Source organism: Tiliqua scincoides, chromosome 2 (assembly GCF_035046505.1).
Source record: "Tiliqua scincoides isolate rTilSci1 chromosome 2, rTilSci1.hap2, whole genome shotgun sequence".
NCBI classification, from domain to species: Eukaryota; Metazoa; Chordata; class Lepidosauria; order Squamata; family Scincidae; genus Tiliqua; species Tiliqua scincoides.
This window is the reverse complement of record NC_089822.1, coordinates 87361278-87375358: the sequence shown is the minus strand read 5'-3', so window position 1 is coordinate 87375358 and position 14081 is coordinate 87361278. Positions and strand designations below refer to the sequence as shown.

At 44.4% G+C, this 14081-nt stretch overlaps 1 protein-coding gene across 1 annotated transcript in view; it reads left to right on the top strand.

Moving 5' to 3' along the window:
- LOC136638570 (atrial natriuretic peptide receptor 1-like) overlaps positions 1-14081 on the top strand; it is a 58037-nt gene that overhangs the window by 22754 nt on the left and 21202 nt on the right. The window contains exons 8-13 of the mRNA XM_066612609.1: positions 1134-1206; positions 4543-4690; positions 5666-5752; positions 7531-7674; positions 9183-9304; positions 12850-12991. Of these exons, the coding sequence (XP_066468706.1) occupies positions 1134-1206; positions 4543-4690; positions 5666-5752; positions 7531-7674; positions 9183-9304; positions 12850-12991 (716 nt within the window). The remainder of the gene's footprint in view (positions 1-1133; positions 1207-4542; positions 4691-5665; positions 5753-7530; positions 7675-9182; positions 9305-12849; positions 12992-14081) is intronic.

Here is a 14081-nt window from a genome sequence, read left to right as displayed (position 1 = left end):
AATGACTGAAAACCATGGGCAAGGTGGAAAGGAGTTAGAGGAGAGGATTTCAACACTCCCCCATCCCATTATTCTTTTATTTTCAGCTCTTACTCCCCCCCCCACATGCTATATCTGTACTCTCCAATGACTTCCCACCTATTCAGCCTTTCCCCCACTAGTCTCAGATGCATTCTGTCCATTGTGCTCAATGCCGACTTGTGTATATATATCCACACATATAACCCTTAAAGGGGTTAAGAACAATGCAAGAATCCCAGTCCCTCTCAGCACTTTGCTTGCTTTTACTGATCAAATAACTAGAGCAATGCCTGAAGCAACAGGCATTAGGAATTGGGTGATAAGTTCATTTTAAGTAATAACCAGTGGTGCCTATTGTTGGATAATTGCTTGAAACCAAACTATGCGTTCCCTGGGGTGCTGCAGATATTTTAAAGGCATTGTGAGGATGCCTGAGGTGCCGTGAAAAAATTATAGTGACACTAGAAACGTGAACAAAGAAAGTTTGGGAACCTCTGGCTTGAGGCATGATGATTGTCAAGGGATAAATGAAATGATCATATGAATACTATGTTCATTCAACCCCTCCCCTAATAAATATCTTGTATCAGATTCAGACTCTGTTTCTAACCAAATCATGAAAAGTTTGGTATTTAACAGCCCAATACTATCCAACTTAACATAAGAACAGCCCCACTGGATCAGGCCATAGGCCCATCTAGTCCAGCTTCCTGTATCTCACAGCGGCCCACCAAATGCCCCAGGAAGCACACCAGATAACAAGAGATAACAGGTAACTTCCCTGCGCAATGCAACCTCAAGGTAAGGGAACAAACACTCCCTTACCTTAAGGAGGCCTCCATGACTGCCCCACCCCCCCAGGATGCAGTGCACACCCAATTGGCATACCTGCATCAGTGCTGAAATATTAGTTAGGATTGGGCTCTGTGGCACTCCTGTAAGACATGTTAACATGCCATGTCATGGAAGTGTTTATAGTACAAAATCTGTATGCCTTAGTTTTTAACATTATATGCATTTATTAGTGTACCAGTCATCTTCGTCCATGCTCTAATGCAGCTGATGTCAGTGGCTCTAGGGGTGAATATGGCTTGTTATATATTTGTCTCTAGTGGTTCCAGTACCAAAAGCAAAAAATGTTTTGGGATGAAAGCTGGATTATAGACTTCAACTGTATCAAGCAAGGTCTGTATGTATTACTTTATTGTCATTAAAGTAGCAATTAGGGACAAGTAATTGATGGCCCCTGAGCCAGTCCACTCCCAAAGACTTCCCATTTGCTCATCAGTGTAGTCACTATGCCCAAGGGTCCGCACCTCTTTATTATCAGTTGGTTTCTCCCAAGCAAAGGCAAAAATTTGCTGGATGGGTCATTAATCCCATCCAGTGGTGTAGTGATGAATTTCAAAGTGCAGGAATTCCTATAGCCATGCTCCATAACCATGCCCAAACTTTCAATTTCTTCATTAGTGTGTTTTCTTCTCCTTCAGCTTATGTCTACTATGGAATTTAGACTTTATTTAAAGACCGAGTTTGTCCCATCCCAAATTCTTGGAGTGTGTTGCAATAGGTTTGAAACAAATGTATAAAAATTGAAAATATCCCAAATAAATATAAAAGGAATATTAGGTTGCAATGCTGTGCGCACTTACAATGGGATAGCTCCCAATGAATTCAGTGAAACTTAATTCTAAGTTGTCATGCATAGACCTGCACAGCTTGAGTGCAGAAGTGAGTCTCTCTATGTTTGGTGGTACTTGCTCCAGGAAAAATTTGCATATGATCATCTTTTTAGTGTATCAGTACATACTGTCTCTCTGGGTGGCCATTTGGAGAGATGATGGTCTCTAGACGTTAATACATGCTTCTAGAAAAAATTTTTGTGTTTGCTAACTGCTGAGCCTGATGCTTTATCTTGCCTAAGACAAAGAAGGCAGCACCAGAGCAATCCTGCTGCAGGAATAATCCTGGACTTCTGTTCCCCCTTGCTGTCCTTTAGCTATATTCCAGACCACCTCCCTGTCGAGAATGACAACAGAAGTTTGGACAGAGTTTTGGCTTTAGTTTTTCTAATTATATATTTAAAAGACTTTTAAGCCACTTTGCTGTAGCTCAAAGCGGTGTACAACATTGTAAAACATAATTCAAAATGCTAAAAACACTATATAAAATGCAATTCATAGCATAAGAATAACAATCAAAGCAACAATATCATATGAGCAGATAAAAGTAAATGTAAAAACCCTAAATCAGGGTTAAAATCAGCCATAAAACTCATAAATAGGGACTAGAAAAGATGACCTACAGCAGGGGTGTCAAACACCAGGCTTATGGGCCAAATGCAGCCTCCAAAAGCAATTTATCCGGTCCCTGTTATAATGGGATTCTCCAGTGTGATGTTTAGGCTCTCTCATATCTTGAAAATATGAACAACATTTGCACATTTTCTCTTCTGTCATTTGCAGCTAATGTGTGAACGAAGTGCTTGTTTCTGGCCATCATCTGCTTGATGATGTCACTTTCTGCTTAATGATGTCACTTCTGGCTCTCAGGAGGCACCATGAATGCTAACTCTGGCCCTTTGTATGAAACAAGTATGACACCCCTGACCTAGAGGATCATCCATCCTCAAAGGCTGAGTGAAATAAGTGTTTATGCTGCACCCTCCCATGCATGAGGCAGATGAGACAGGCAAATGAGAATGGGTTGCTCAGGCCACTTAAGCATTGCAAGTGTCTGCTAAACTCTTTGTTGTTGCTGTTCATACTGGGGGAGAAAAGGATTAAAGTGATGAGTCAATAGCTGAACCCATTTTGCTGGCCCTTCGGTCTTGGCTGATTTGAAAATATGGCCCTTGTTATGAAAAGGAAAAGTTGCTGACCTGTATCTGTCTCCATCTATGCTGAATGTTTCTGCATATAATATTTAGCATTGTTCATTAATTCTGCTGACCTTGCTGGGAGAACTCGGAGCGTGTGGTAGTAACCATATTGTACATGGCCTTTCTTCATGGTCCTTTCTAAGAAGGTCCGTGCACATTTGATCACTTTGGTGGACTGGCCTTCAGCAGGTGCAGTAGCATTCTTCCCCCAGATGAGGCTAAGCTGCCTTCTGGAAGGCCCTCTGCCTTCCAGCCTTCTGGCTCCAGCTTTATAATTGCCATCCTGCCTCTTTGAGGTGGTGCAGAAAACATGTGTGCTCCAAAGGCAATATATTATGTTCAGTATGGCTATCTCAAGCAAGGCTTTCCTATATTAATATAATATACTGCTGCCACTTGTAACGTTGGAGCTGATTTCATTTCATTTTATTATCATAGAGCGCAGATTTGTTATTTTTTGATGGCGCAGGGTGTGATATATTCTTGGCCCACACCAGCGACAGCGGGCTAACAAGTGTTTTCTGCTGAAAGCTAACAAGATCAGACACATTATTAGTGCTGCCGTCAGCCTGAATCTTGTAAAAGAAAACATCTCTAAAGGAGAGGCATAAATTAAGCATTCAAAGGATAAGTAAGCAAAAGAGATTATGACTCCATTAATTAACATATATGGACAGATAAAAATAAATATGCAAATCAGATAGAAAAACATAACTACAGATTGAACACCACCGTCAGAAGAGAGATGAAGCAGAAAAGAAGCTGAAAAGAAGTGAGGAGGAATTTTTTCTACCTCCCCCCCCCCCCACTCTCAAAGCTTATATACAACCCTGAGTTTACTTCCAGTCCAATCATGAGCTTCCCAGTTTCTGGAGGAACAGCAGCGCCAAAATGGCAACTTTCATTCCCTTGCCCTGAGGAAAGCCCCAGGCCTCATAATGGGGCTTCTCAAGACTGTGCTGGCTATTTTGCTGGTGCAGACTTGAGAACCTCTGAGTTGGGCTTTGCAGCCCAATACGAAGGATAGGATCTGGTGATGGAGGCCTCCACCAGTTCCACCCCCCTCCCAACCCAGCCCCTCCGAATGTTCCACCCCCCCGCCCCAGAATGCCTCCCTCCCACCCCAAAGTACTGCATCACCACCCAGAGCTCACTGGAGCTCAGTGCCAGTGCTCTTGCCCTTTAGGATTGGGCCCTTCATGATCTTAAAAACAAATGTTTCTGCTTCACTTATAGAAGAAACTGAGTCAGAAAATAAAAGGGGAAGATGTATATACTTTATTATATTTTATTTTATAATAAAATAAACACAGGGTACCACTGAATAGATTCAAAACCAAACATCAGGCATGTTCTGAATAAGAAAATGGTGCATATCCCCAGTCAGCCATCAATTTCATTGGGTAACCTGGGGCCAGTCACTATTTCTTGCAAGTTTGTTATGAGGATAAACTGAAGGCAGAAAGGAATCATGCATACTACCCTGACCAATTCGTAGGAAGGGTGGTCTAGAAATGTAGTGAAGAAAGAGACCTGCAGAGCAAGTAACTCCAACAATCCTGGGTTGCAATGATTTGTTGATGCAATTGTCATTTCTTGCCAAAAATTAATGTACCTCTCAATTCCTAAAAAATATCAAGAATGCATGACCAGGACTGCAATGGGTAGTGCCTTGAGTGTGCCACTTGGACCCAGCGTCTCCAACACCAGCTGTATCACAGCACTGAGCTCCTGTACAGCACCTGCCCATGCATCCAAGGTGCACTACTTCACACAGACTGGGATATAGTAGGTGCATTTTGCCATTGAGTCACTTTATTCTGCTAGCAGACCAGCAGGCCATATAATTGGCCTGCTTATTGTTGTGTTTTTATTATTGATTGCATAAACTAGCTCAGATTTTCAACCAGCGTGCTGCGGCACACTGATGTGCTGCAAATAGTCTGCAGGTATGTCATGGGAGTTTGGGGGAAAGTCATTTACTTATTAGTAAGGTCATTGGGGAATGTGAGCCCCCCACCAGCAGCATGGTATGCCTTTTCAGTTGTCAAAAATTTGATCGTGTGCCTTAACAATTTTAGTGCCTTGTTAGTGGGCTGGGAGATGAAAAGTGTTGAAAACTGCTGAGCTAGCTTAAGCATTTTGCTCTTTGGAATTGCAAAGATGGGATATATGTTTTCAAAGAAAGATTTCTGCCATGAATTCTTGCCATGCTCAATCTGCATGTGTAGCATAGCATCCCAGGCCAATCTGCCCTCAGCCAGGCCCATTTTGAGGCTCAAAGCCAGGCTGGGAGAAAAATAGCTGTGAGTCGCTGGACAGGGGGAAAGTGGCAGACAGAGGAAGAGATCATCACTCCTTCCACTTACCGTTCTTCACTTCAAATTATTCTGTATTTGCCTCTAGTGTGACCCACATTGGAAGATACGGATCTGCCGCCATTATGTTTTGTTCTGTGTTATGTTGCCATGGCACAGTTTTCTTTCTTATTTCTGCACTAAGCAAAGTCCCAGAGGTTCAGTCACATGCTGCCATGGTAACATGGAGAACAGATGATGTAGGTCTGCCCCACACCAGCATTGTTCACACTGGAGGGCCAGAGTGTGGTTGCGTGGAATGGATCAAAGTCCAAGAATTAAGCTCTAAATTAAGCTCTAAATTCTGAACAAATGTGCCCTTCCTCCTCAAAGTATCCTCATTTGTATCATGTATTCCCGTTTTTGGATTGCTGGAAGTTAGAAAAGCACCTTTGTCTTCTTCTAGTGATGGCAGAACAGTTGCCATTAAGAAAGTCATGAACAAGACATTTACCCTCACCAAGGCCATACGCAAGGAAGTCAAGCAAGTAAGGTAAGCTTTGAAAATGGAGGCTGGGCAATGGTGTAGTGGTAAATGTTGAAGTGCAAGAGCTTGTCATGAAACCCACTATATTATAGATACACTAGCATAGCCACACCCCACAAAGACTGACACCCATGAACATCAACGTTAAACTTTTTCATTAGAGTGAACCCATGGTGGAGGGTCAGACCTGAGCTCCTGGACATGACCAGAGGTGTTCTCTGGTTGTGCCTGGGAAGCTTTCTGAGGGCCACAGAGGCTGTGCTGGGCACTAAGTTTTGCAGGGAGCCTCCCCGCAGTGTGCAAGTGCCTCCCCTTGGGAGCCATTCGCCTCCATTTTGCCCCCCCAAATGGCTCCAAAGGGGAGGGGAGGAGCCGCTTGCACGCTGCGGTGAGGCTAAATGGAGGCGAATGGCTCCCAAGGGGAGGGGGAGGGTCTGTTTGCACGCTGCGGGGAGGCTCCCTGCAAAACTTAGTGCCCCGCCCCCCTAGCTACACCAGTGCAGTTAGTGACGCAATCCTGGGATTGTGTCACTGCCTCCTCCCTGCCTCCTCGCTGCCCCCGCCCCTTAAGGGGCCAGAGGCCAGGGCCTGCGGGCTGGGGCACTGTGATGCCCCAGTTTGAAAACCACTGCCTTAGAGGGATTATTGATCCCCTCATCTGCTCTTCTACTCCCCTTCAATTACATCACTGATACTGGGTGTCATTCAAGATATACAAGAATGCAAATGAAATTAGAAAGTGTACCTGAGTTTGATATCCTCCTGGGCTTGGTTTATAATTTTCTTAAAATTGGGAAAACAGCTTGAGTTCGCCCCCCCCCCCATCGCTTAATTATAAGCATTTACAAACCCCATCAGGCTCCCAGTGATACCATTAGGAATGCAATTCCAACACTTCTGTCCCCAACTCTCCCAAACGTGAAGAAAAAGAAAAATGGTGAGATCATCAGGGACTGATAGATCCTGTGCTTGACCCTGTGATGGAATCCACAGACCTTGTGCTTGACCAGCTTCCTGAAATGATTGGAACAATGCTGTAAAAGGGTCCCTTCTTACAAGAGAAGAGCAGGATGGCTTCACTGGCAATGGAAACTTCCTCCTCCATTTACTTCCTTGTCCCTATTTTATCTACAGGTCTTATCCTCTCTCTCTCTCTCTCTCTCTCTCTCTCTCTCTCTCTGTTGCTCTTGGCTGATCAGATGCTCTGGTACCTCTTCTAATGACAATGTACATGATTACTTGAGTGTCCCCCTTATGACAGCTTTGCGGCTCTTGGACAAAAAAAGAGTAATTTTGAAATTATGCTTCTCAGGTATGAATGCTCAGTGATTGCTGAACTGCTCTTTGGCTGTAGAGAAAATGGCATTTATTAAAATGTAGTATTGCATCCCTGGAAAAATGTGATATGGTCGGAACATACTCTGTCTACCTGTCTAGATAAGCCAGGGCTGTTCAAAGACCTCCTATCACCTGAGGTGGCATGCAAAATGCTTCTCCTCTTATCCTACAACATGCCAGCCTTTGTTCCTTCCAGTCCCCAACATTCTAGCTCAGCACTCTCTTCCCCTTCACCTTTCTTCTTCCTCTCTGCCCCCTCTTCCTTTTCCAAATAGGGAGTGGACAGAGAAGGAGGGGCAACAGAGATAAGTAGGGGATCAGAGATGGGTGGCCCCTGCCAATCTGCTGCCTGAGACAACTGCTTCAGTTGGCCTCATGGATGGGCTGGCCCTGAGATAAGGTCTGAGAAAGGATGCCAGGCTATGATTCCTGTTTTATTTTTCCAGGGAACTAGACCACCCAAACCTCTGCAAATTCATTGGAGGCTGTACTGAGGTGCCAAATATTGCCATAATAACTGAATATTGCCCCAAAGGAAGTTTGAGTGATGTGCTGCTCAATGAAGACATTCCCTTAAACTGGGGCTTCAGGTGAGAGACAGGTGACAAAAGGGGGTATAAATACAAGCTGCTTTTCCAAAATACTTTTCCATCGTGGTTATTACAAGCTGAGAGGGCCACGTGAAGAAGCAAAACCAGATGCTTCAGTAAAAGCATTTGCTGTTGGAAAATAAGGTTCCAAAATTATTATCTTCCCTGACAGAGCACTAAGGGAAAAATGTATGGCAAAATGTAGCCTGCTTTGGTTGTTTCTTATTTAAACGCCCCCCACTGACTTTGAAACTGATGTGGGTATGTATATATCATTTCACCAGATGGTATTTTTGATTGAATATGGGATTTTAATTACCATGAAACATCATTATGTATAGAATGTGATGCAAATCCTGAAATGTGGGTGTGGGTGCGAGAGTTAGCGAGATCAGCCTGTTTTGTGATCAAACACATTTGCAATCAGACTCTTTAAAAATATGTACATTCGACTGTGATTGATGTACACTGACTAGTAACCTAAAGTTCAAACCAAGCATTATGGAGGATTTGTGGGTGATGCTGACCTGTGCCTGTCTTCAGTAATTGCGAGCGAAGAAGATGTATGACAGGCAATCATCATGCTCCCAACCGTTTGTCACTCTGGCTCCACTTCATTGGCTACTGCTTCTGAGGAACAATTGTGGACAAGGGAACCTGTAAACTCCTAATTATGAAGTGACGCACTTCCTTTCACTGGATGTAACAGGGGAGACGGCAGTTGTGACACCCACACACCTCCATAACATGTAGTTTGAGCTTGAGGTGGTTTCTGAAGAAAACATTTTCACCATCCTTGCTCAAGGGCCAGTCATGAACATGTTTGTTTACCTGTGTAAAAACAGGTAAGAAAACCTTTATAGCTGGAGACAGAGTGTGTTCACTGAGAGGCCAGCATGGTGTGGTAAGACTAGAACCAGAGAGTCCTAGATTCAAATTCTCACTTGACCATGAAGCTCACTGGCTAGCCCTGGGACAGTCACCGTCTCTCAGCCTCACCAACCTCATATGGTTGTGATGATAAAATGGGAGAAGAAATCATTGTGCAACCCCTGAGCACCTTGTAAGATGGGAGGGATAAAACAGTAATTAATAAATTACCTTAAACTGGGGCTTCAGGTGAGAGACAGATAAAAAGGGGGTCATTCATCGCATCATATGTCTTTGTAGCACTTGTGGCAGTCTTTACAGAAATTCTGGAGACTCAAAGAATGACAGGATTTGAATCACTTTCAGCACAAATTGTGTTGTGCACCTTCTTGTCACTTGCTTTTTTGCACCCTTAAATATTGACTATAGGGGAGGGCATGTTCTGTGGGGAAAGAAAATGTTCACAAAATAGATGCAATTGTTTTTGGCCTGATACTACATCGAAAGGTCTTAGTGTAGGAGATTAAGTCAAACATTATTGGATTCATTATCTGTTGGTTCCATTGAATTTTTCAAAGCTTTAGACTAGACCTTTAGGTATTATTAACTTAAATTATTCCCCCCCCCCCCCGGCACAGATTTTCTTTTGCCACAGATGTTGCCCAGGGAATGGCATATCTTCACCAGCACAGGATTTATCATGGGCAGTTAAAGTCCACTAATTGTGTCATTGATGACCGTTGGGTTTGTAAGATTGCAGGTAAGACAATGAAGCAGCTCAATGTGATGCTATGTAAAAATACAAGTGGGTGCTTTGTCTTAAGTTTTTATGTTACCATCACTCTCACTGTGATCATCTTCATCACCTCTCATGCAAATTATGAAGATATACAACATTCCATTCCAAATGCTACATAGCTCAACTAAGATCTAGAGGAAGGTGCCAAGCAGCAATTGGCAATATTTTTAGAGTGATAATAGAATTTTTAAAATTCTATTGTATTGCATTTACAGTGATGTCTGTTTGTAGAGGCATGAAGCAGGGCTTCTCTCTTATGGGATCCCAACTAGGGAATGTACTCCCAAGAGAAACTCACCTGGCTAACCCCCCGCCCCCATGAGCCCCTTTGAGGCCCAATCAGCCAGTGAAGATAGGACATAGCTTCGCTGATTACTGGGGTGGCAGTTCACACAGGCCCACCATTCAGCTGGTTGGCAAAGTGATGGTTGGCAACGTCCTCAGCCAGCACCCACTCTTGACCACCAGACAAACTGCTGAGGAATGTGGGACTGGGCCCATTAATGGGCTTCCCCAAGGCAAAACAGAAAGGGGGAAGGGGGAAGAGCAGATGGAGAAAGAGATGTGGAAAGGAGAAAAGTAAGAGGAGGTGAGAGGAACAAAAGGAGAGGAGAAAGTGAGAGGAAGCAAGGCTGGAGGAGGAACAAGTCTCATTGGGGGGAGCAGGGCTTTGCTTGGAGGAATTGGTGCTGTCTGGACAAATATCCTCCCAGGGAGCATCTTCCCAGCATCTGCAGCCTGGCCTCCACCCAGGGGAGGGGTGGACACTGTAATGCTCCAAGCCCATCCCTAGAATGGAACTGTACCTATGTCTTAACCCAATAGGCAGCATGGGTCATGAGGTACCCTAGGCGATCCTATACTGGGTTGCATCTTGGAAGGAAGGCCTTCACACAGGGTGCCAGGCAAGCCATGCCAAATGGGAGGATTGAAAGGGAATGGGTGACATTAACTTGGGAAGGAGGGCCAATCCCCTTTCCTGTTATTTTGTTCTTTGGGCCAATGAAAGGACATAAGAAGAGCTCCGCTGGATCAGGCGAAGGGCCCATCTAGTCCAGCTTCTTGTATCTCACAGTGGCCCACCAAATGCCCAAGGGAGCACACAAGGCAACAGAAACAACCTGCGTCCCGGTGCCCTCCCCTGCATTTGCCAATCAGAGGCAGTCTGCCTCTAAAGCCAAGAGCTTACACATACCTACTATGACTTGTAACCCATAATGAACTTTTCCTCCAGAAATTTGTCCAATTCCCTCTTAAAGGCATCCAGGCAAGATGCTATCACTACATCATGTGGCAAAGAGTTCCACAGACTAATTACACACTGGGTAAAGAAATATTTTCTTCTGTCCTAACTCTCCCAACGCTCAACTTTCATGGATGTCCCCTGGTTCTGGTGTTACGTGAGAGGGAAAAGAGCGTCTCTGTATCCACTCTTTCCATTCCCTGCATAATTTTGTATGTCTCAATCATGTCCCCCCCTCAGGCACCTCTTTTCTAGACTGAAGATGCCCAAACGCTGTAGCCTTTCCTCATAGGGAAGGTGCCCCAGCCCAGTAATTAGTTTGGTCGCTCTCTTTTGCACCTTTTCCATCTCCACTATATCCTTTTGAGATGCAGTGACCAAAACTGGACACAATACTCCAGGTGTGGCCTTATCATCAATTTGTACAATGGCATTACAATATTAGCTGTCTTATTCTCAATGCCAAGGACTATGAAGTGTTGGTGAATTTCACCTGCTTGAGTTCCCCCCACCAGAGATGACTCTCTGGAACATTGTTATAGTAGTTTCTGTTTTAATATTAATCTGAATAGTATGTGTTAAAAAATATTTTAAAAAATGAATGTGTGCTGCTTTGTGCATTTTACTAGAACAATATGAGCATGTTGCATGAAGTAAATAGATATTTTTAGGTCAAACTACCATCTTCCTGAAGCCAAATAAGCCCTGTTTTTTAGAGCAGAAATGAACTACTTAACACAGCTGATCTTTGGTATTTGTCCAATTAAACTTCCAGCTGCTGTGATTCTAGTTAGAATCTAACTGTAGTGCAGTAAACGTTTTAATTCTATTAAATGAAGTAGAGGTAAGCAGAATTTCACCACATTTTAACACTTGCCAAATTTGAAGATTCCAACTTTCAGATTTTGATGTCAGAGTGTGGTCTCAAATATATCTCAGAGCGCAAGATTTGATTTTCAAAATTTTACCTGAACAACAAAATTTGACTGCTTTGCAGTCTGGTCTCATTCTTGTGCTGATGGAATTTCTGCACAAGGCCCAGGCCACTGTGTGAGCACACAGGCCAGGGCCACCAGTGCAAATGGCTGCTGGCCCTGCACATGCACCAATATTGAACCCCCAGTGGATAATATAAGTCGGCCAGGGGAGGGTGTTCTGGGGGAGTATTGGGGCAGGGGTTGTTCCGGGCAGGAGTACATCGAGGGAAGGCTTGGAGCAGATATCAGTGTCAGTGGTGACACCAATATATCCTATGCCCCCAGCCCAGGCCTGAAACACTTCCTTGGATCTACTCAGATTTATTCCAGCCAAAGAGCTGGCATTGATCCGAGTAGGCCCACTGGAGAACATAATGCAGTAGAGTAGGTAAATATAATTTTTTTTTTACTTTTCTCCACCATTCCTTTGTTCTTGGCCAGCCCATAGCATTCAGTGGCCCTGGATAGGATTGGGCCCTTGATTGGGTAAAGAATGAAAAAAGACCAAATAAAGTTTACTAAATTTGTGGGTGGAGCTGAAATCTGGGTGGCATGTTTTGGGAACATTTTCCTCTCTGTTAAATGTGCTGCCCTTGAGGAGGAATTCTTTCATGGGGGGATTTTCAGCAGTTTTATGGGGGTATTACAGAGAAAAGGTGCGTCCCTTGATGTACATTCAGACAGCCCGCACTTCTCTTGACATGGCATTCAGGTGGACGTAGCATTCAATTCTTGAGTCTCTTTGCAGCTCTGATTGACACTCTTTTTGTTTGGAAAATAGCTCTTTTTTCTCAGTGATGTCATCATGCAGCCAATCAGATTTGGCTGTATGACAATGTCACTAAGGGCTGAGGATGCTAATTCAGAGCAACTGCATTTCAACCTTCAAGTATTGTCAAATGCTGACTGCTACATCAGGAACTGTCAGGTTTTGCTGGCTACTAAACACCAGCTGTCAGATACTATCAAATGTTGAATGCTACTGCAAACATTTCAAATGTAAAATGTTAGTGCTGAGTAGAAAAACATGTGACAGATATTCTCACCTCCAGAGAATCTCTGGGAATCATTGCCCAACAAAATGTGCAGAGAAGAAGTGGTGTGGGAGGGGGGAATTCACTTCAGCTGTAAACTGAAGTGATCCCTTTCACTGTTGGGCATTCCCTGGATTGGTCTACTTGACCCTGCATCGCTCAACATCTACAACACCACATTCAAAATAAGGCAGAAATTTCAGGGAAATACCCAACTGGTTTTTTTTCTTTCCTTGTTTCTGTTTGTGTTAGACTATGGCTTACAGACCTTCAGGATAGAAGATTCCGTGTTGGATTCCAGCCCTCCTCTTCAGCACTCCACGCAGATATACCTGGCGCCTGAGGCTCACTCTGTACCAAACTTTGAGCCAACTCCTGCCGCAGATGTGTATAGGTGATGACAACACATGGGTGCCTCTTCCTCTCTTTTTATGCAGCAGTGATGTGTAGACTATATTATGATGTGATGGAAGAAACTTGGACAGTTGCTTTTGTGTATTGGAATAATGCTCCTTGTTTTGCAAACAGACAAGGCTTGCACCATACTTACGCATCCTGCCCTTCTGAGGTTGCAGAGGCATGTACGTGAAATATTGAGTATTTGAAATGATAGGGCAATCGTAGCATTCTACCTGGGTGGGGGAAGGTGCAGGGAGGGCAGGGAAGAGATATGGTGGGGGAAGGGAGGGGGGCAGGGTGGCAGGACCAGCAGAGCTCAGCTCCACCGGATTCTGAGCCCCATGTCTGGCTGCGCGGCCTGACACAGTCTCCTTGATTCTGTGCTTGCTCCAGAGCTGCCAGAGAATTGAGTAGCCGCCACGGGCTGTCCGGCGCATGCTCAGTGCTGCAGTAGCCATTTTGGCGCCATAGCAGCCTTGCGTGCCGGGCAGCTCAGGATGGGGCTGCCTGTCTTCCAGTTCTGCAGCCATATTTCTTGTTGGTGGCGTCAGAGCAGAAGTTAAGCATCTCCTCCCATCTTGTCACTCCCTTGCCACGGAAAGTGAGCAAAAAGAATATGGGGCAGATGTTTGGCTGGGCAGTTATGGTGTATGAGGCACACACATTCCTCCAGCTTGTCCCTGTATATATTGTGTGTCCATTTTTTTAAAAGCTTACAAAGCAGTTAATATAGTGAAAGGAATGAGAAAATGTTGCCCTGTCAAAGAGACACACACCACCCAATCCTACCTAATTCCCTTCAGGCAATGCAGCCACGCCAATAGAGCACTTGCTACATCCGGGGGAGGGGGATGGGTTGGAAAGGTCTCTTAGAGGTAAATGAACTGTTCACTTACCCTGGGAAAAGCCTCCTCTGCTGCCATAGGATTCCTCAGATCTATGTCTGCTATTTAGCATTTGTAAGTCTGAGACGTGTAATGGTGGTGGAAATGGACATGGACCCGGTTAAGGTATTGGCGCGTGTGAATGCCACCAATCCCTCTCCAGTGTTCTGCGCTGCTGAGGAACACCCTTATTCCTCTCCC